Source organism: Miscanthus floridulus, chromosome 6 (assembly GCF_019320115.1).
Source record: "Miscanthus floridulus cultivar M001 chromosome 6, ASM1932011v1, whole genome shotgun sequence".
NCBI lineage: Eukaryota > Viridiplantae > Streptophyta > Magnoliopsida > Poales > Poaceae > Miscanthus > Miscanthus floridulus.
Genome location: NC_089585.1, coordinates 29,686,895 through 29,709,401, shown reverse-complemented (window position 1 = coordinate 29,709,401; position 22,507 = coordinate 29,686,895). Strand labels below are relative to the sequence as shown.

The following is a 22,507-nucleotide window of genomic DNA, read 5'->3' as shown; positions in this document are numbered from 1 at the left end:
TCGTCGTGGCCGCGTCGGGATAGAGGGAGAGAGAGCCGGAGAGAGATGAGGAGAGGAGGAAGAAGGAGATGACATGTGGGGTCCGCGTGTCAGTGACAGAGGAGATGAAGTATATGTCTTCGTATACGCCTGCAGCTGATCCATACATATTCAGTGGCATTTTTGTGGGAAACGAAGAATTATAATGACATGCTTCGAAATAAATGAATAGTAATGGCGTTTTTCCAAACATCGAAAATTATAATGGCATGAATCCAATTAACCCAAAAAAAAATCCAATTAACCCAAAAAAAAATGGAGTCTGTATGCATCTCAATTGTTGTTTTTAGGCGGGACAACTTCTCAAATCCGAACAAGGCCTCCGGCATGACTTCGACACCAAAGCTGGTCGCCTCCGCCTCCACGCCTTGTATTCGGAAGAGTAATGTCCTCAAACAAGCTTCATGCCCTCATGGCACAACCTTCAAATCTTCGTGCCTCTGTAATCTAAAACTGGTGGACTTTTTGCAGCAGGATGGATGCAGACAAAGCGCTGAATCAAAGTTGTGGCATGATTTAAGGAGCTGTACCTGATGGTGCCATCCGAAACCGTCGGCAAATAAATTAGCCGGCCACCATGCATGCGCGCCACAAAAATTTCTTTCCGCACCATGCAGCCAGTTAGGTGAGAGCATGTGCTCGCGCGGATAACGCGCGGCTTCGAGCTCACAACTTATTCTCCAAGTACGACTTGGTTTAAGCAATCCGATCCGTTGCCAACTATCGTCGTAAGTACAGAATGTTAATCATGAAACCATGTGCAGATTGACATACATATTAGATTGATAGATATCCGAAAATCCAAATTAACAATTGCTGGTGTAGTACTAATAAGTGACGGGAGACAACACTTAATACATGTGAAATGCAAGGTGTTTAAAGATAGGTGTTTAAACAAGAAGAAAGAATGCTATCATGTTCATATTACTATTATCATTAATAATAATATTAATGATATAAATAAGTATTTTTTTGAAAGTAATGATACCAAATAAGTATCACTAGATTCTTCATTAATTATATTTTCATATTATACCTATTTGATGTCATAAATCTTTGTAATTTTCTCTATAATTTTGGTCAAACTTGAGATGCTTTGACTCTCAGAGAAAGTTGGAATGACTTATATAATTCGGAATGGAGGGAGTATTTCCCTTTCCCAACTTTCTCTAAATACTGATCAGAGTTATATACATTTAAGTCCAAAAGCACAAGTCTGATGCACGAGACATGCGTGAAAACATCACTCAAGATGTAAAAAGGATAATGCAATTCCTTCAAAAAAAAAAGGATAATGCAACTTTGATATAGCACAAATCAATATGTGCGTTAATATAGATATGCTAATGCTTAGACCGAGCCAGTTCGGATGCCACGCACCCCACTCCGCCTTGCTGCTCCCGCTCGCGCCGCTCGCTCCACCCGCGACACTTGTTCCCTCCCGTCGCCCACCTCGCTCTTCGCGCGCCACGCCGACGCGGATTCGCCGCCTCCACCGCGCCTCGTGCTTGGAATCGCGCCTTCCACCTGGACTAGCGCCGACCACCGCGGACGCACGCCCATCCGCTTGTTGTGGCCACTGCCGAGGCTCGTGCCACCGATGAGCTTCGCACCGACGACCTCCATGCCACTTTAGGGCATCGAACTCCATGTCGTCGTTGAGCTATGCGTCGGCGAGCTTTTTGCAACCGTATCTTTCACGCGTTTCAAATGTATGTTTTATGTGTTTCATCTATATGTTTTATGTGTTTCATCTGAATGTTGCAAAAGGATCTGGTGTTGCATATATTGCAATGGATACACACGCATGTTTCAAGTGTATATTCCACGTGTTCAGCTGTTTCAGACGTATGTTGCAAATGTATGTTCCAAATATTTTAGCTGTTTTCATACGCATGTTTTATGTATTTCATCTGGATGTTGCAATTACTATATAGGTATGTCTCAAGAGTATATTGCATATGTTGCAACAGTCGGACAGATGTTGCAGAGATGAGACTTTAGGACAGGGGAAGGAGCGCAACCGAGACAGAGCGCGACGGAGTACGGGGGCGTGGCATGGGATGGCGCTACAACGAGGGGAGGAGCGTAGCATGGCAGAGGAGGAGAGTGGCGGGCTTGACACCGTTGCGCAACCGGGATGGGATCGAGGCGCAGGATAGGTCGCGGATGGCCGGACGCGGTTGCTGGCGCGGGATGGGTCGCTGGTGGCCGAACGCGATTACTAGCGGGGATCTGAAGCGAGCGTGGGGACATCCGAGATGCGACGTGGGTGCAGGCGTTGGAGTTGCGTCCAAACGGGGGCCGGACGCTAGCCACGCCGATATAGATATAGACAAACATAAATAGTCAATTATAAACTTCCACAAATTTCTCCATTGATTAGACTAGTTTACTAGTCAAGATTTAATACAACACATCGTCGTCGTCTGTGTTCGTTCTCTTCCCCAGTTGGTGGTTAACAGCAAGAGTATGTAAAAGTCTGAACCAAAAGCCAACGACCAGGTCAAATGAATCGATATAAACATGGGCAGGTTTCAGATCAGAGTCAGACCTGCCGAATACAATAACATCAGTCACTAAATCCACATGTGTCACGCACTTCTGCGTTCGACGTGGGATTACATCAGAACACAAGAACTGAACGTAATCGATTTCTATTAATCATCCACCTCAACTGGTGTAATTAAGTTGGCAGCTGCGTACTCCTAACAACAAAAGATAAATTGATATAAACAGATGAGGATGAATACTAATAATACAAGATAAGCAGAGGCAGGATCCAATGGTGCACAATGAAGCCCTCCCTTAGTCCCTCGTCCATTGTTGTGGAAGAACGAAGAAGACAAGGGAGAAATTATATTATTCCAAAAAAGAAGGGAGAAATTAAGAGAGGAAGGGAGAAGAAAACCCCTGGACAATGGAGATATCCCAGTGCTTGCCAAGAAAAGCTCACATAAATGCATTTTGTTAGGAATACTGTTCAGACTGTATGCATCCACTGGAGTGCCGGCGGAACCGACAGTTACTCATGCCGACACCCTGGGCTGATGGCGGTGCGCCTGCTCCTTCCCGTGCTGCTCTGCCGGTGGACACCGTCCTCCTCCTGCCTAACTTGCCAATTTGACTATTGTAACTGGGAGATGCGATGCCAACATCCGTCTGGAGTCGAATCCCGAAGAAGATGAGACGGATGGAGCCTGGCGAAAGGTGATGGTTGGAAAAGGGCGTCCACCCGTCCGGACGCTCCAATTCGTGGGCCACGACGTCAGCCTAAATAACCCCCACGCAACCACGGATCTCATGCCAGTCGAGCACAGCAGAGGTAGCAACGGGCAAGGCACCACCAACCCAGCAGACTGAGCAGAGCACAAGTCATCCCTGTTCGAAGGTCTCCCTATCCCCTCCCACCCACCCTGTCATCTCAAGCATGAAAGCGATGTCCAGGGCCCCGCGGCCTGTCACCGCCGACGAGCGCGTCCTCACAGAGTTCCTCGAGGCCTCCCTCTGCGTGCCCGACCTCTCCTTGCCCCCGCGAAAGTGCTTCAACTTCCCGCAGGTGCCGACATCGGAATCAGACGGGATCTCTTCACACGCCCTCGTTTCGGGCGACGCGGCCACAGTGCTATGGGAGGCATTCCACGTGACCGGCGCGATCGATGCAAGGTTTCTCTTCTCTACACCAGTGAACTTAACACGCTGACGAGCCTCCATTCTCCCAAGCAACAAGGAGATGTTGCGCTGAAACCGAATGTTGCAAGCGTATGTAAGTGTTTCAGATGTATGTTGCAAGTGTTTCGTATGAATGTTGTAAAAGTAGATCGGGATGTTGCATATATTGTGATGATTGTACACGTATATTGCAAACGTCTGTTCCAAATGTTTCATCTATTTTTTCAGACGTATGTTGCAAGTGTGTTTATCTGGATATTGCATATGTGTTTCACACATATGTTGCAAGTGTTTTTTTAGTATGTTGCATATGTTTGCAATTGTTTTTAAGTGTTTTAGGTGTTTTTTTTGTAAGTGTTTCAGATGCATGTGTCAAGTGTTATGCGAAGCCAACTGCACTAGGTGGCATTGGGAACCAGGGTAGTGCGATGAGACTGCGTCGTTGGGTCGACGAGGCAGCAGAGGCTGGAGTTAAACCTGGGCATTTTTAACCGAAAACCAAACCGAAATAACCGGAACTGAAATAATCGGTTCCTTATTCGGTTCCAGATTGCGAGGAACCGAAATAATCGTGCAAATTTCAGTTCCTATTCTCAGATAACTAAATTAACCGAAATACATAAATTGTAATTCAGTTACTTATATTTTATAATACTATGTTCGATTTATTTGTGATGTCTCGTATTGAATTTCTTTATATTTGTGTTACGATATTGCTATTGTTCCCTTATCAATTATTATCTTCTGAAATAGAGGTAGTGTTGCTTAAATTTGCTTTAAAACCTAAACTTTTTTTTGTTGTTGTATTAACCTCTGCTGTAAAAATTCAGTTAGTTCAGTTAGAACCGAAACCGAACCGAAATAACCGAAAACCAAAAGTTTTTGGAATCGATCGGTTCTTATTTTTTTAGAAACCGAATTTAATCAATAACCGAGGAACCGAACCGAATGCCCAGGCTTAGCTGAAGTGGAGAGTGGACCAACAATCTACAAGTGGGCTATTATCCTGACGAGGCCCAGATCACCTCCTCAGTCCCTCTCACGACACAGGACCTCTCGTGGGCTTGGCCTGCCTATTAGTGTGGTCTAAGTCAAGGTCTGGTCCAATCCCCGGCCCGACGGCCTCTGTCCAACACACACACCACACACACACACGGACACACACAGCACTGCTCCCCACTGTCCGCCATGTCACGGTCAGCCCGGCGGCCAGCGCACGGAACGTAGCCAAACCAGTGGGCAGTGGCTCTCGCGCGCTCGGCTGCCGGCGGCCGGAGGCAAGCAGTCAAGGCGTCATGCAAACCAGGTGAGCCCAAGAAAGCAGCGTCAGGGTAAAGCTGTCCTTTTTTCACAATGATGATACTCGTACTGTTTTCATTCGCCAGGGGTTTTGAGTTGTACAAGCGTTTTTCTGTGCTGATTGCTCAAGAATAAGCGCACTGATGGCGCGGTAGGGGCTTCATCGTTACGTCAAGCTACTGCTACTCCACGGTCGTCGAGTAAAGCATGCCAGTCTTTTTCAGCAAAAAAGACAGATAGATGCCTACGAATCCGATACTAGCTCGCACTGGAACCAGATGCATGGTATTATTTTATATGAGTCCGAAGGCCCTGTTCACATGCCTTTAAACTCGGCTTGATTCGTTTATTTTTTTTTATCTGGAACATTGTTTTTCTCTCATAAATTCCTCCAGCATTCCTCCAAATCATCCAAATTCCTCCAGAATTCAGACAAGCGAACAGGCCCGAACCCGTTGCGAGTCGATCTCCAGAGATGTCCCTACCGTTGGTGTTCTCCGTGTCCCCTGTCCCGCTTTAACAAGACGTTGCCATTGCCACTAAAATACCTTTTTCAATAGGGTTTTTATCTAATATTCAGTAGGCAAGGCAAAGGAATTAACCTAGCTCAACTGGTAGGGGAGGAAAAGTGTGATTGTCTATCCCAACTATCTAGGTTCGACTCATCTTTAATTCAAAGTTGGTTGTCTTTTTTTTTTGTGCCCCTTAACATGAAATGACAAACCACCTATATACTTTGTCAATAGAAGAAACCACTTCTCTTGTTTGGGCGAGTTAGTTCCTAATGTGCTGCTAAATATCTTAATAAATAAGTTAGCCAGTGAGTAATAATGCCACATTATGCTACTTCTTTTGATATCAAATATAACTCCACATAAGGTCGCGTTTGGTGGTGGTCCTCTGCTGCCTGTGCTCTGCGGCCCAAAGCTGGAGCCCTTCGGGCGGAGCCTGTTGTCACGGCTCAGTGTCCATACGTCGGCGTCTCTTCTGTGTGGCTCGCAAAAGCGCCTCTCCTCTCACACGCGTTTTTGTTGCGCGTGCTCTACAGCCGAAGCTGGAACCCTTCGGGCGGAGCCTGTTTTCACGGCCGAAGCTAGACCGCCTGTTTTCACGCCTTAGCGTCCAAAACGGCTGTCTACTCTATGTGGCACGCAGAAGCGCCTCCCCTCTCACACGTGTTTAGTGTAGGTCCTTTGGCTCCGGCACCAGAGCTGCCGGCTTGTGCCGGAGCCAAAGTGGCACCAAACGGACCTAAAAATTTGAATATTTGACTAGCTATATCGAATAAAAATACATTATCTTTAGTGAAAACGGTTATACCTTATGAAATTACTTTCCATGAGAAATTTAGTAGTGTTATTATGTGCTTGTTGTCTGTTGATCAATAAATTTTAAATATTCACAAGGTCAAAGTTAAAAATATTTGACTCGAGACAAAACTAGATGGGCTTATATATTCTATGACATTCGAGGGAGTTTGGAAAGCTCCAAGTTCGAAAAATAAAAGCAATTAAAAAATGTGAAAATTTGAAGATAAAAAGTAGTACTACATTGTAGTACTTTGAACAGGCATTTGAAAGTCATGAGACCACCACCAAGCTGGGGGAACCGGCAGCCGGTCGGCTCAACGCTCTGTTTTGATCATCATCCATGACAAGAACTGGCCAACAAACTTGATTACACTAGATTGTGGGGGTCCGCAAAACACCATCAACTAGAAAAGCCAACCACCCTACTTAACCACATCACCATCATGTGCATTATTTCGCAACGAATTGTTAGTGGCTCAACGAAGATCTCCAAACTCAACGCATCGATCATACGAACACAAATTTAGGTCAAATTTTTGTATTTGCAATTCGTGAATTTCACATAAGAACAGTACCATAGAACTCTGTTTCAAACGGTCCTAATGATGAAACCAGAGTCATCAATCAAGTGCTTCAGCTTCAGGAGACTGCGGCGTCGATGTGGTGCCACCTGGACCACCCGCCGAAGTAGCTGTCCCAGACGCCCTCGGCCAGCCTGTCCACCCGCAGCGCCGCGAGCTCCTCCTCCAGCGCGCCGCGCCGCTGCCCGCCGCCGGCATCGGCGCCGACGCCGAAGCCCGCCGCGCAGGGCGCCAGCGTGCCGGCGAAGACGACCTCCTCGCCGTCCTCGTCCACGCCCAGCTTCGCGGACCTGCGCACGAAGCATCCCACCTGGACGCCGTCGACGTAGGCGCTGGCGTTGGCCTCGCCGATCACCTGCAGCAGCCCGGCCTCGGCCTTCCCTTCGCCGCCCACGAGCACGACCTCCACGGCGGCCTCCTTGGCCGCGCCCCGCTCCGCCGCGGCGAACAGGCACGCCGCCGCACAGCAGAGGGACGTGGAGGCCACCAGCGGCAGGAAGAAGGCCGTGGCTCGCGGGAACGCCGCCGCGGCGACGCAGAGGAGCATGAGCGCGCCGAGCGCGGCCACGGGCGACGTCGAAGAGGACGCGCCGGCGAGGGAACGGTGGCACGCCCGCAGCTGCTGCTCAACGGCGCGGAGGCTGTCGTGGACCGCTCTGCGCAGAGCGTGGCAGCTGGCGGCGGCGAGTCTGCGAGCGGCCATGGCTGTGCTGTGCTTGATGAAGAAGAGTTTGTAAGCGAAGTGATGGTGCGGCGAGTTACGCTAGCCGTGGGCGCATGGTTGGTTTATGGAGGAGAGAACATATTCCCGCGGTGCACACAAATGTGACATGTCGTCTCGTGCATGGCGTAATCGCCTCGCTTTTGCGGATGGAGGATGGGGGTGGGCGATCGGCATTCCGCACTGGACAAAGAATCTTGTGAATGGTGCTCGTGTGTGTTATAGCACAACACAATCGCTTTTTACTCGTGTTATTATTATTATTTATTTACATTTTTTTAGGATTACATTTATTAATGATATATAGGAGTACAAGGGAAGTATCCAGCAGTTTCCAATACCTCTCCCTATCCCCCATAAAACTGTCATATCGTGGACAGTTATGTTTTTTTTCTTGCTGCAGCAGTTCTCCAATACCTCTTCTTTTTTAGTGGCCACCAATATTTTCCTCATCTCCCTTCAAAGAAAGGGAGAGATACAACTCTCCCAATACAATAGGAACCATTCCAACTACCACTTTTCAGCCATTAATAAATCTAGAAAGTGATATTAAATTATCCCAATACCACCTTATTGGATTATTGGGGGAGTTGTATCGGGGCACTGCTAACAACCGCATACAGGCTAGTGGGGAGAAAGTTAGCCCGTCCTCAGGTCCTTAACGGGCCGTATACGGCCCATGAATTGGGTTGCAACTTGCAAACTGCAGTGTCACTCCACTTGACAGCCCATAAAGCCTTTTAGGCCGCCAGGCCGGGACAAGTAATCGTGGACCCATGGGCCATGGAGGCACTCTCTACTTGACTGGAATATGTCGAGATGCACTTGGGTCCTAGAACATGCTGGGTCATAATCCGGATGATGACGCCCGAGGTTGGATTACCGATGTGATGAAGGAACTAGCAAATGAAGAGGTCATCATGTTTGTGGTGAGACTATGGGCGATTTGGCATGCTCGTAGAAAGGCCCTCCACGAGAATATCTTTCAAAGCCCGCTGTGCACGCACTGTTTTGTGGAGCGCTTCGTACTAGAGCCGGAGATGATGTTACCGAGCCCGAGTAACTTGCAGTCAGTAAAACCTTAGGGTCTGAGGTGGATGTGGATCCCACCTCTACCGGGTTATCTCTACAACTAAAATATTCATAAGAGAATCATTGACAGGCGTGCGAAAAAACGCTTGCAGCTTCGCTTGCCACCGACGTGCGAAAAACCGCTCGCGGCTTCGCTCGCCCGCTGGTGCAGTGGACCCGGCGAACAATCACCATTTCAATCTCCAATATCCTACCCAGGCAGCAAATTGGATCGTTCAATCACCGCACAATTACCGCAGCCCTGGAGGAAAAGGAAATCACCCGCGACTACGCTTCCTGCGCTCGCTTTGATCTTTCCGCACCCTTAACGGGATCAGCACTCAGCAAGGCAGGCCCGTGCTGCGTTTCCCTCAGCCCGTCGGAACTGGGAAGCTTCAAGGACTCACGGACCTGGTGGCACGCCGGTATTCTAGAAGACAACCCACGCCACCACCTTCTGCCCACTTCCGGCGTCGGGCCAGCGAGACTTGGAGGTGTCGCTACCGCCGGTTTTTGTAGAAGACAACCCACGCCGGTGCCTTCCGCCCACTTCCAGCGCCGGGCCAGCGAGACGTGGAGGTGTCGCCGCCGCCTCGCAACCATCATCAGCGCCTGCACCAGCACCTCACCCCGCCCCTGCCCTGCTCCGACCCCGCCGAGCACCCGTTGCAGATCCGCGACCGTGAGCAGCCCCGCTCCTTCAACCTCCTAACATCGCCGTGCCTCGTCTTCGCCGGACACCGCCACGCCGAGGTCGCGTACCTCGGCAGCGACCGCAGCTCCCCTCCTCAGTCCTGCATCTAGCTGTCTACACGGTGAGCAATGGCGGATGCAGATCTGGTTCTTTGTTTGATTTTGAATATCAGCAGATTGATTCATTTGCCATTCAGTTAGATGAAGCACACAATTATCATCAGTTTGATCTAGCTGCAGATAGTATGTTTCATAGTTTTAGACAATGAGAAAAAGGCTTGCATCATTTTAGGCTTGCACTGCTTAGGGACGGTTACCGATCGTTGTGTGTCAGTCAGGTAATCCATCAAAGACTGCTTGTGTTCTACCTCTCATCACGAAAATGTTTCATATTGATCTGTAGTAGCAAAATCATTAGCATGCATGATACAATGTGCATCCTTCATGCATCCTGCAGGACGCATGTTGATCTGCATTACCAAGACACATGCTCGCAATCTTTGATTTCAGCTTTGCCTTTATGTATCCCTAAATTTGTGTATTATGTTGTGTTATGCCACGATTAAACTAGAAGTCCTTATATCGATAGATGCCTAACTTGCTCCAAAAAAGGAGGATTGCATATTTTTTGTCACTGTTTAGAAATTCGGAAGTGTCTCTAATCTGATCCCCATATTAGATTACTCAATTTGTGCTGCTGCTTAATTGGACTGTAAGAGCACGCAACATGAAGTGATGGGCGTGCTGCTATGTTGTGGCGAGCCTTTCATGCTTCTTGGCTATATTAGATAATGAGATTTTGATGGAGATTAAGTAGCACACCAAAAATTACACAGGTGACCTGATATTCTAATGGTCTCAAAATCAGTTTACCAATGCAATTTAATGTCCATCTTAGGCCCTGCATTATTGTAACCTGTCATTATAGGCCTTTCAGAATTCCTTAAGACCAGTCCTGTTGTCCTGCATTATTGTAATTTTTCATAGTAGAATGGAGGATTCATTTAATTGCCAGTTAAGTGCAATACCTTCACCATCTCACCTGAAGCTGTTTGACATTTCTGTTTCAGGGTTTCTCTGCTTCAGCTCTGATTTCATTTGTGTTGGCACATGCCAGGCACTCAAGTCTCCACCGCCGCTGTCACACACTAGGCACGTGGAATCAGGACGCCGCTCCGACGTCCGTTGCAATAGATTGCCGATCTCGTCACCCGCGGTCCGCGGAGCCTGCAACAGATCGATCGTGGCGCCATCCTATACAACATCTGGCATTAGTTCCAAGCAGTCAGTTCGATCCCTGTGATCAGGTAATTTCGCTCACCATTGTTTCATAGTCACAAACTCAATTTGGTTTTACGCTCAAAGTTTCTTTGTTTCAGTTTGATGGAGCTGTGATAATTATTGTTAACTTTTGCATTATGGGATGCAAACTAATTTGATCATGCAAGTCTCTATGAGTCGGTTGTTCATTGGTCTTTTCATCTTCTTGTCATGAAAATTAACATCATAATTCAGTGGAAATCTGTTCAGAGACATTCTATAATTTCCCAGTGACAGTTATCACAAATTTCTGAAAACAAATGCCAGCACAAGTACAGAACCTACTACTAATCTGCAAAAATAGAATATGGAAACTCTAAAACCAGCACTCGCTAAATAGTAAAACTACTAAAACTATAAAAATAGTATAAAACTGTAACATTCCTACAATAGCAAAAACTGAAAGCAAATGCTACTTGTTCTCAAGCAAAACTGAAAACAGATTTTGCGCTTGTTGCAACCTACAAAAAAAAACAACACAAAAGAGAATAAATAGTTCAGAGTTCACTGTTCAGTGATGGTTTTCAAATATAAATGGTCACCTATTTGTTTGGGCTTGTTTGGCTGATAAGCCATGGCTGAAAGTACTATTGACTGATTTGGTGTGAGAGAAAAATATTGTTCGTTGGCTGAAAAAGTACGGCTTATAAGCCAAACAAGCCCAAAGTAATAGGGCGGGTATCTATGTATACATTGCATTAGATGTGTGTCGTTCATCGTCGCCAAGCTATTGAGTGGTTATTCAGTGGTGCATTCTTTGTTTCAGGTTTTTGGATTCGTCCAGACAAACAGGCAGAGCACGAAGCGGCAAACCAGGTTCACACTGCTCCGTTTTTATAGTGAAGCTATAATTGTCATAACTTACAGGCCAATTAACCACATTTGGCCCTGATTTCATGATGTCATGATCTTGCATTCAAATGTCTCTCCCCTATCAAGCTAGCTCTTTGATTGTCTGAACAATATTTGACAATAGCATCACATAGGTTCCTCTACCACTGAAGATGTGTTTAGAACTTACTGCTGTGCATTTACTAATGGCAATAGCTTCATTATTGAATGGTGGTTTCAGACATTCAGTTTTTGCTGAAAGCTATAAGGTTTATGGTCTGACAATTCAAGTTTGTCTCGGACTTAGGTTTCAGTATGAGGAACTTTCATGTAGGACCAAAAGACTATCTTAAGTGTATCACAAACAAGGCATGGTAGAATAGATAGTTACAATAAACACGGTTGTTGCAGTACAAACTATGTTGTTTCGATTTTACATCAAAACTTTTGTTGTATTATACTTGCTCATGCTTTTTGAAAACTCATGTAACAGTGATGAGTATTGTTGCAAACATCATGCTTACAGTATTGTTGAAACTAGGTGTGATTAGAAGCAAGGAATGACTCTTATCCTGAATCTCTTCTCTTTGAAATTCTTCCTATGTTCTTGTACTCATAGGTTGGAACTGGGTGTGCCAAAATCTTTCTTTCTAACAGGAAAAATATTAATAGAGAAGTGCTGCCTTGCAACATGGTTTTATTTTGCATCTAACCTTCCTGTTTTATTCACACACTAATCCAATTGTTGCAAAAGTGTTGAACACAAGTTCACTTGATTTCAATACTGATTTTCATTATAGCCTTTAAGTGCTAATTGCATTATTCTATTATAGATTCATACATCGATAATAATTCTCGTGCACCATTGGGAGACAAGACTAACAGCTCCAAAGAAGGTAATATAACATTGTATCAAATATTACATGGCATGTACTATGTGTATGTGAACTTATATTAATTCAAAATGCAATGCAGTCGATGCTAAAGAACGTAAGAGGGAAAGGGATAGAGCTCGATGGCAACAACAAAAGGATGCGATTAATAAGAGGCATCGTGAAGCCTATCACCAAAGAAAAAAGCAACATGTTATTGGAACTACCAGTTGTAATGCATCCGAACATATTAATATTGTCATGTAGTGATGAATTGACATTTATTTTTTCTTACATATATATGTAATGTCTAAAATTTTGTAGATGATGACGCTGCATCAAATAAGGAAAAATGTTGATCCTGGTGAAACAGATGATTGGCTCCATAGGAATGATTCCTATTATACCAACAATATTGCTGATGAGAACATGTCCACTCGATTATCATGTAATTAAAGATGCTGAAATATTTTAGGTATCTGAAAATGATATTGCAAAAATATGACCCAATCTAGCTAATGAATGTATTTATATGATTTCACTGATAGATGAGCCAGAAATAAAAACTATAGAGAAGGAGAGCACTATTGGTACAAAAAGTACATCGAGAAGTGACGACAAGAGTGGATGGTACAAAAATATGACGCCTGAACAGAGGGAAGCAAGGCGTGAGCGTCAAAGGCTGCACAATGTTGAACCCAAGCGTAAGGAGGCATTAAAATTGTCTAAGAAAAAAATTCAAAGAGGTGCGGAAGCACACCCTGCACCTAGAGTCTATCGCCGTGGAGAACCCATTATATATTCCTGAGGTTGTGTGGCCCACTGCAGGCCCATATGGAAATCATGGAACTATGACAAAATCCAGTGATTGGGTTATCTTAGAGTTCAGTGCAACACCTCTTTATATTCCTCCACCTTATGAGGAGACCGATGATGAAGGATGCGATGAGTTGCTGTCTGGCCATATGACACAAAGATCACATGTTCCATCTGGACAAATGCATGCGTTGTTAACGCGTCGTAACACGATGTTTGAGTGTCGCATTGGCTTGAACACAAGGGCATCTAATAAAGATGGTGACTGCATGGCTGAAGACCGAGTGGGTGCTAACACACCCTTGACTCAATCAGTCATGACCAACAACGGTATATACTGATGCCTCATTATCCCATTTAGGGAACCTATATACCATATTATACCTAACCGATCCATGGTAATTCCGTGATTAACAGAAAGGGTAGGACCCAAAATTCAGGCTACATCATCCACACCGACGGCACCACTGTTTGATGATTGTGAATGCATGGCTAAAGAATACCCGAATGATAACACACCCTTGCCTCAATCAGTCCTGACCAACAACGGTAAATACTAATGCCTCATGACCCCATTTAGGTGACCTATATTGTATACCATATTATTCATAACTCAACCATGGTCATTACATGATTATCAGAAAGGACATGACCTAGCCCTCAGCCTGCATCAGATGCACCGATGACACCACTATTTGATGACAGTGATAATTTACACTATTTTGTAACATTCTATAAACTATTTGAACTCCTTTGTTTATTTTTACCCATAGTTCTACTAACTCACGTATCTTTGATGGCCATAGATGATGATGAGGGAGATATATTTGAAGAGGATGACGACGAGCATGATGAAGAGGATGAGGGATACCTATTTGCCGAGCAAGGTATTTGTATGAAAGACCGAATATAAATCAAATCTTCCACTACTTTATCTAAACTATTACGACTTAAATGTTATTTCAGAAGAGAAAGATGATGATGATGTCCAAGACAATGACCTTGAGGAATACACAACTTCTGTCCCTAAAGTACCTGACTGATACGATAAGGTGTATAGTAACATGCCTATAGATACCCATATGTTAAAACCTGTTGCAAATTGCGAGCACTGCGATGCGAAAAGGTTTGAACATGAACCACCTGGGTTCTGTTGTTGCAACGGAAAGATCGAGCTCAATGAACCGAACATACCTGATGAGCTTATGAGGCTTTGGTCAAGTAACGACGTAGATGCTAGGCACTTTCGTAACAACATTAGGTTTTTCAATGGCCATTTTTCTTTCACTTCTCTATATTGTCGCCTCGATAGTGCTACTGCAAGCATGAAAAACTATGGCATATACACCTTCTGTGCACACGACCAGATCTATCATAACATAAGGTCATTTGGCAAAGAAGATGGTAAGGAGCCAAGACATCTTGAGCTTTACTTCTATGATGATGATACAAGCCTTGAGCACCACTATCGACGATGTTGTGAAGAGAAGTGCCAAAAAGAAAAGGAAGTCATTGAGAAGCTTGTGGCCATCCTTCGTGACAACCCATACTCACAACAACTTAGGAGTTTGGGCTAGGCTGACCACCTCGAGGACTATCATGTCACACTAAACCTTGACCAGAGGCTGGACCAGAGAACATACAATGTGCCGTCAGCTTCAGAGGTGGCTGCCGTTTGGATCGAGGGAAGTGAACTCCTTGGTCAGTTCCAGAATAGTGTTGTCCTGCATGGGAAAGATAGAAGCAGACATGGCATCCGCTCATATCATGGATGTTACGATGCTCTTTCATACCCTCTATTCTTCCCTAAGGGTGAGCTTGGGTGGCACATGGATATTCCGAAGAAAGAGTTAGTATGGAAGAAGTCATCGAGTATCGTGCCCTTTAGAAGGCTCGTAGTGGGTCATAAGAAGGAAATAGGTTTGTTATTCTTCTTATTTAAATACTTCGCATACATGTACCTCAGTGGTTATTCTACAAACAACTCTAATTCATGGCTATTTTTTTGTAGACTCCCCTGGTAGACTATGCGTGTATGTGTGTGACTACTACTGCTATAAGTTTCAGATGCGTCTAGGAATATTTAACCCCATACTGTACGACAAGCGTCTATTCTAGCAGTTTACAGTCGACACGTACATCAACATCGAGAGTTCTCGATTAGATTATATACGCAACCATCAAGATGATATTAGGGCCGACCTCTACCAAGGATTGGTTGATATCCTACATGCCAGTGAAGGTAGAGCAGAAGTTGTTGGGAAATGGACAGTGACGCCTTCATCATTTATTGGAGGCCCACGTGACATGAGGCGTCGGTACATGGACGCCATAGCTCTGGTACGGAGGTTTGGTAAACCGGACATCTTCCTAACTATGACATGTAACCCAAATTGGGATGAGATCAAGCGTGAACTCTACCCTGGCCAGACACCACAGGATCGTCCAAATCTCATTGTTCGGGTCTTTAGAGCAAAACTACAAGAACTAAAGGATAGACTACTAAAAAAGGATATCCTTGGAAAGGTGCGAGCACATGTTTATGTTGTGGAGTTCCAGAAGAGGGGTCTGCCGCATGCACATTTTTTTGCTAATCATGGATAGGAAGTACAAGATCACATGTCCAGAGCAGTATGATTGCCTCATCTCAGCTGAGCTCCCGAACAAGAAGAAGTACCTAATCCTGTACAAGATGGTTACCAAACATATGATGCATGGCCCTTGCGGACTTCTTAATAACGATTGTCCATGCACAAAGGGTCATGATTCCTACAAGAACCGCTACCCTAGACCTTTCTATGATGTTACAGTACAAGGCAAGGATTCATATCCAGTTTACAAATGGCGTGAAGATGGCCAAAAAGAAAAAGTTCGTGGACACGAGCTTGACAACAGATGGGTCATGCCTTACAACCCATATCTCCTCCATCTATTCAACTGCCACATAAATGTTGAGGCATGTGGGAGCATCAAGGCAGTCAAGTATCTGTTTAAGTACATTTACAAGGGTCATGACCGGGCGTCTGTGGCTATGAGAGAGACTAACAAGGAGGATAGTGAAGGGAACGTTGATGAGATCAAGCAGTACAGAGATGCTAGATGGGTAACCCCCCCAGAAGCCTTGTGGAGGATATACGTGTTTGAATTGAGTGATAGGTACCCTTCTGTTTTGTCCTTACAACTACATCTTCTAGACATGCACGTTGTGTCATTTCATTGATGCCAGGGGATTCGACGAGTGCTTGATTGTCCAGGTGCTGACAAGTCAATGCTTACAGCGTACTTCAAGAAGAATAGGACATATGAAACAGCTCGAGGTATATTGTATCGGGACTTTCCCAAGTTCTATATGTGGCAAGCACAGGGCAAAGTTTGGCAAAATAGGGTATGTCGTGATACAATATGTCAGATTGGAAGAATCGTGTCTGCCAATCCAGCCGAGGGAGAGCGTTACTATCTTAGGGTTCTCCTGAACCATGTGGCAGGTGCAACCTCATTTGAGTGTCTAAGGACCGTGAATGGCAAAATCCTACCGACCTTCCGTGAAGCTACAGAAAGAAGGGGCTTAATCGAACAGGACAACACGCTGAATGAGAGTCTCACTGAGGCAATCGGGTGGATGATGCCATATGCGATGCGAAGGCTCTTTGCAACAATATTGGTATTTTGTGAGCCCAGTGATGTGTTTGGACTATGGGAGAAACACAAGGAGGCAATGTTGGAGGACTACAGGCGCAATAATCAATCCACCTTCATGGTGGAGCAGATGGTCCTCATGGATATTCAAAAATTGTTACAATCAATGCAGAAGGATATAATGATGTACCCACTTCCTGACATCGATGACACATATGATGCCTCTCATGATATTCCTAGAGAGATTTTTAAGGAGGCTAGCATTGAGGTTAACGAGGATGATGTGGCTCTGTCAGACACCCTTAACAAGGAGCAGCGGGCTGCATACGATGAGATCATGTCCTCGATTGATACTGAGGACGACGGTCTCTTCTTTGTGGATGGTCCTGGCAGGACCGGAAAGGTCTCTTCTTTGTGGATGGTCCTGGTAGGACCGGAAAGACTTATCTATACAGAGCACTTCTCGCTACTATATACAGTTAGAAAAAGATTACAGTGGCAACAGTTACATCTGGTGTTGCGGCCTCAATAATGCCTGGTGGCAGAACCGTCCACTCGCGCTTCAAGATTCCCCTCACCATCGATAATGGGGCCTTTTGCACCTTCACAAAACAGAGTGGTACTGCTAAGCTGCTTCGGGCCGCATCCCTTATTATTTGGGACGAGGTGACAATGATAAAGAGGCAAGGTGTTGAGGCACTAGACAACAGCCTTCGTGATATAATGGACCGACCAGAGTTGTCGTTTGGGGGGAAGACCGTGGTGTTCGGTGAAGATTTCAGACATATTCTTTCCGTTGTTCGGAGAGGGTCAAGGGCTCAGGTAGTTGGTGTCTTGCTGCGGATGTCGTACCTTTGGGATTCCATGCGACATCTAAAACTGGTGCGCAACATGAGGGCAAAGAGCGACCCGTGGTTTGCAGAATACTTGTTGCGCATCGGTGGATGTTCTGAGAAGGCGTCTGTTGATGATGAAATCCGTCTTCCTCATGATATATGTGTTCCGCACACCGGGGAAGATAGTGATCTTGATACTCTAATTGATTGCATATTCCCTAACCTCAATGCAAATATGTCAAGCAAAGATTATATCACCTCTCGAGCGATATTATCTATGCGGAACGAATGGGTTGATATGATTAATATGAAGATGATAGGTCATTTTCACGGGGATGAGATGGTGTACCATAGCTTTGACTGTGCGGTGGACGATCCGCACAACTAGTACCCTAAGGAATTCCTTAACACTTTGACACCCAATGGTCTACCTCCACATGTGTTGAAGCTAAAGATTGGTTGTTCGGTCATATTGCTTAGGAACATTGACCCTGCGAACGGACTTTGTAATGGTACGAGGCTTATCATACGGGGGTTTCAAAAGAATACTATAGACGCAGAAATTATGTTGGGACAACACACTGGAAAGCGGGTTTTTCTGCCTCGAATACCCTTATGTCCGTCGGACGATGAGATGTTCCCTTTTCAATTTAAGCGAAAGCAGTTCCTTATTCGGCTCAGCTTCGCAATGACCGTTAACAAGGCACAGGGGCAGACTATCCCTAACATCGGGGTATACTTGCCGGAACCAGTGTTCTCGCATGGCCAATTGTATGTGGCGCTATCAAGAGCTACAAGAAGATCGAACATTAGGATCTTGGCTGTGGCGGCTGCCGAGAAGGACGTGAACAATGGAAAAGGGAAAGGAAAGGGGAAGAAGAGACCGACAAATGATATATTCATAAAGAATATTGTATATAAAGATGTTCTAACTCTATGAAAGAGATAATGCATTACACGCCGATACGTATTTTTTCAAGATATATCAATAGTACTTTAACTTTAAAAATTAACAAACAACTTATGTGCAGGATACTTCTAACTACAACTTCAACTATCTACATGTTTCAGCTACAAGAAGTTAGATGCCGCATTTTGGACTTAAAAATCTTCTGGATTATCTTTGATTGGTGACCGGTTGTAGCTTGGTGTTCGTGCAAAGCACGTTCTCTTGGTCGAAACATTGAGATTCTTAATTGTACAATATATTGTAAAACATATATTGTAAAACACAAACTTGTTATGATTAAGATGAATGATCGTGTATTGCAACTTGTAAAGCATTACGATTGCACTATCTATTTTAGATACAGTATAACACGCGTTCATACATATGTTATTGTGATATTATGTGTACCCGTTGCAAAACACGAACATTTAATGATGCAAAAATTAATGTTGATGCCGCAACCTCAAAGAACTCGAGCACGGTGGCGGTTGCACAAGATGCAGGCAGGACGTTCTTGGGAGCATCAATATTTGTGTTGAAAGGGTAACTGAAGCTGAGATTGTTGAATCTCTTGCATATGAGAAGGACTGGCTTTAGCGAGTCACCTCTCATCCGGAGGTTCAGGCTGGCATGCGATTATGCAAACGTTGTCAAAAATCTCACAGGCGACGGTATGGGCAGCAGGGAGGTAAAGGCCAGAGGAAGAAGTTTTGAGGCTAGAATAAGAGTTACAAACACCAGAAAGGTGGAGCTAGAAACCAAACATGCCTACCCTTCTAACTAAAGATTGAGCTGTAACCCATAACACTTGAACACAATGGGGAGAGTTTCTCAAAAAAAAAAAAAAAGTAATCGCTCGATCATGAGATGTGTGCAGCTCCAACTAGTCAGCGCATCAGTTTCAGGTGTTCCCGATGAGCCGGCCGGTCCCCCAAATCGTCGTCAGTCAGTGCTGTCTGTACGCCATGAACCGCGCGAGGTGCCGCAGCGGCGCCGCGCGCGCGGCGTCGAACCCGTCGAGCTCCGCATCGGCCTTCGCCAGGAGCTCGCCCATGTATGCGCGCGCCCCCTCCAAGCCCATCAGCCGCGGGTACGTGGTCTTGCCGGAGGCCGCGTCCTTGCCCGCCGTCTTCCCCAGCTGCTCCGATGTGGCCGTCACGTCCAGCACGTCGTCCACCACCTGGAGGAGGAGCCCCAAGAAGTGCGCGTACCGACGGACGCGCTCGACCTCGCCGTCGTCCGCGCCGCCGACGACGGCGCCCGACACCGCCGCGGCCTCCACGAGCCTCGCCGTCTTGTGCACGTGAATGTACTCCAGCGCGGCCAGGCTCACGGAACCGGAGGGGGCTCCCTCGCTCGCCATGTCGGCGGCCTGCCCCGCGGCGATGCCGCCCACGCCAGCTGCGCTCCCGAGCTCCAGGACGGCTCGAAGCGCGCGGTCCGCGGGGACGCCGGCGCCCGCGCTGCCGCGGGCGACGTGCTCGAACGCAAGCGCCAGGAGCGCGTCGCCCGCAAGCAGCGCCGTGGGCTCGCCGAACGCGACGTGGTTGGAGGGGTGGCCGCGGCGGAGCGCGTCGTCGTCCATGCACGGCATGTCGTCGTGGATGAGCGACGCGGTGTGGATCATCTCGACGGCGCAGGCCACCGGGACGACCGCGGCCGCGGGCCCGCCCACGAGCTCGCACGCGGCGATCGCCAGCGCGGGGCGGAGGCGCTTGCCGCCGGCGAGGACGGAGTAGCGCATGGACTCGCTCAGAACCTCGGGACACGGCAGGCCCTGCAGGGCAAGGTCCAGCGCGTCGTGCACGGCCCTGGCTTTGTCCGACAGGTACCGCTCGAAATCGAAGCTGGTGCCACTGACGACGGTGACGTCGGCGCCTTGCGTGTTGGCATGGGGGCTGATGGTGGTTTTGGCGGCTGTGGCAGCATGGTCCGCAGTGCGGCTTCGGGGCATGGAAACGGATCGTCTCTGAAGCGAGTGCAGCGAAGGGGATCTCTGAACATGGTAGGACTCGAAGCTTTGGGCGGATGGTGCTCCGTGCCGGAGGAAGCAGGATGCCAACTTGTTCATGGAGCCTTGCTGTGTTTTTGCGCGGGTATGGAAAATTGGAAACAAAGGAGAAAAGGTTTGGGGGTAGTTAACCTTCGGGGATGAGTGAGCACTTTAAATAGAGAACTTTTTTCTTTCTTTTGCAAATCGAACATACTGGACATGAAATGGCTCATTATCCTGAATACTAATTTTAATACATATCTACATCTATAGCTATATTTAATATTGAAGAGTCAAAATTTCATCCTTTTTCCACCTTCTCCTAACTACATGCGGCATCACTTCACTCTTCTTCCGTTCTCGCTATCTCTCGCTTATATATATATATATATATAAATATATATATATATATATATATATATATATATATATATATATATATATATAGAACTACTATCCTGTAGCTGGCTACAGAATAACTTATTCTGTAGCCACTTTGAGTTACGATAATTACTATGTTATTTTATGAGATTATAGTAACTCCTTACTAAGTGGTTTAATATAACGTTATGGTAAATATCCCCATGTGTTATAGTAACCCAACTATCGTAAACATGTATTTATATTATGGTAAATTAGTATATAAAATTATAGTAAATGGAGGTGGCTACAGAATAACTTATTTTGTAGCCGGCTACTGAATAGCCTCTCCCTATATATATATATATATATATATATATATATATATATATATATATATATATATATATATATATATATATATAATATTAAAGAATAACATTTCATCTTTTTTTGCCTACCCTCTCCTAGCTGCTTGCGGCGGCATCACTCTTCTTCTATTCTCACTATTTTTCACTTGGTTTGGAGTTGAAAAAAACCTTATTGACATTGCATAACTCATAACATAGCCTAGTCAGTCGAACCTAAATCTATGTTTGCTGCAACATGGCACACATACATGTGGCTTACCTTCCACCTTTTCTAACCTCATGATAGATATAGACAATAACTACCTATTTAAGTTCATTCAACCTTTTCCCACAAAAAAAAGTTGATTCAACCTTCAATTATTTTTTTTCATACGGGATCAATTCTTTGTAGCAAGTAACATTTACTATGGGACTTAGAATTTAATTAAAATATAGGTGGGTCAAGCCCAATTAATATCTTGCTTGTGTTCCATCTGGTTCCATCATCTACTTCTAAAAAACTATTAGAGACAGCTGAAATTCCCAGCCGCCTCTAAAGATATCTCCATTTTCTAAAAGCATCTGAAAAGCCTAGTCATCTTAAAAAACAGCGGGCATCTCTATCAATTAAATTTTAGAGTTGGGCCAACTCAAAAACTATTTTTAAAGATAGATTTTGATAGAGCCACCTCTATCAAAAAGCAAGATGTCTCTAAAAATAGTTTATATAATAAATAATATAGCCTCTTATCAAACAGAACGAACAGCGTTCAATTATTGAAAATTAGTCTGCATCACGTGGAACACATGCGATCACTACTACAGGAATGAATTTGCGCAGCGTGGCCAAAACACGCTCCGTGGCGGGCACCTTTTTTGCCCGCCACGGTTAACCGGTGGCCGGCCAGCGAGGCCGGCCACCGGGGCACCCGCTGCGGGAAATTGGTTTACCGCGGCGGGCAACCTTACCTGCCCGCCACAGGAAATCGTTATTTACCGCGGCGGGCGGTATGAATAGCCTGCCGCGGTTAATACGGTTTACCATAGCGGGCTCTTTAAACTGCCCGCCGCGGTAAAGACTTGATTTACCGAGGCGGGCGTTTTATGTTGCCCGCCGCGGTAAAGCCTGTACATATACAAACCTCAGACCCTCCTTCT

The 22,507-nt window shown here is 45.7% G+C and overlaps 3 protein-coding genes and 2 pseudogenes across 3 annotated transcripts; 3 read left to right on the top strand and 2 right to left on the bottom strand.

Annotated features, from left to right (window-relative positions):
* Positions 1 to 6,842: 6,842 nt before the first annotated feature.
* On the bottom strand, positions 6,843 to 7,805 carry LOC136457985 (uncharacterized). The gene has a single exon (XM_066458001.1). It carries the CDS (start codon positions 7,602 to 7,604, stop codon positions 6,960 to 6,962), a length of 645 nt encoding a protein of 214 aa, XP_066314098.1. The 5' UTR covers positions 7,605 to 7,805; the 3' UTR covers positions 6,843 to 6,959.
* A 3,938-nt stretch (positions 7,806 to 11,743) lies between these two features.
* Positions 11,744 to 15,249, top strand: LOC136460423 (uncharacterized; annotated as a pseudogene).
* Positions 15,250 to 15,821: 572 nt separating this feature from the next.
* Positions 15,822 to 17,448, top strand: LOC136460422 (uncharacterized). The gene is made up of 5 exons (XM_066460123.1): positions 15,822 to 15,920; positions 15,984 to 16,328; positions 16,452 to 16,542; positions 16,711 to 17,264; positions 17,341 to 17,448. Exons 1-5 carry the CDS (start codon positions 15,822 to 15,824, stop codon positions 17,446 to 17,448), a joined length of 1,197 nt encoding a protein of 398 aa, XP_066316220.1.
* A 523-nt stretch (positions 17,449 to 17,971) lies between these two features.
* Positions 17,972 to 18,782, top strand: LOC136460421 (uncharacterized; annotated as a pseudogene).
* Positions 18,783 to 19,265: 483 nt separating this feature from the next.
* On the bottom strand, positions 19,266 to 20,758 carry LOC136457984 (geranylgeranyl pyrophosphate synthase 7, chloroplastic-like). Its single transcript, XM_066458000.1, has one exon. The coding sequence runs from the start codon at positions 20,715 to 20,717 to the stop codon at positions 19,593 to 19,595; it is 1,125 nt and encodes a 374-aa protein (XP_066314097.1). The 5' UTR covers positions 20,718 to 20,758; the 3' UTR covers positions 19,266 to 19,592.
* Between the last annotated feature and the right edge of the window lie 1,749 nt (positions 20,759 to 22,507).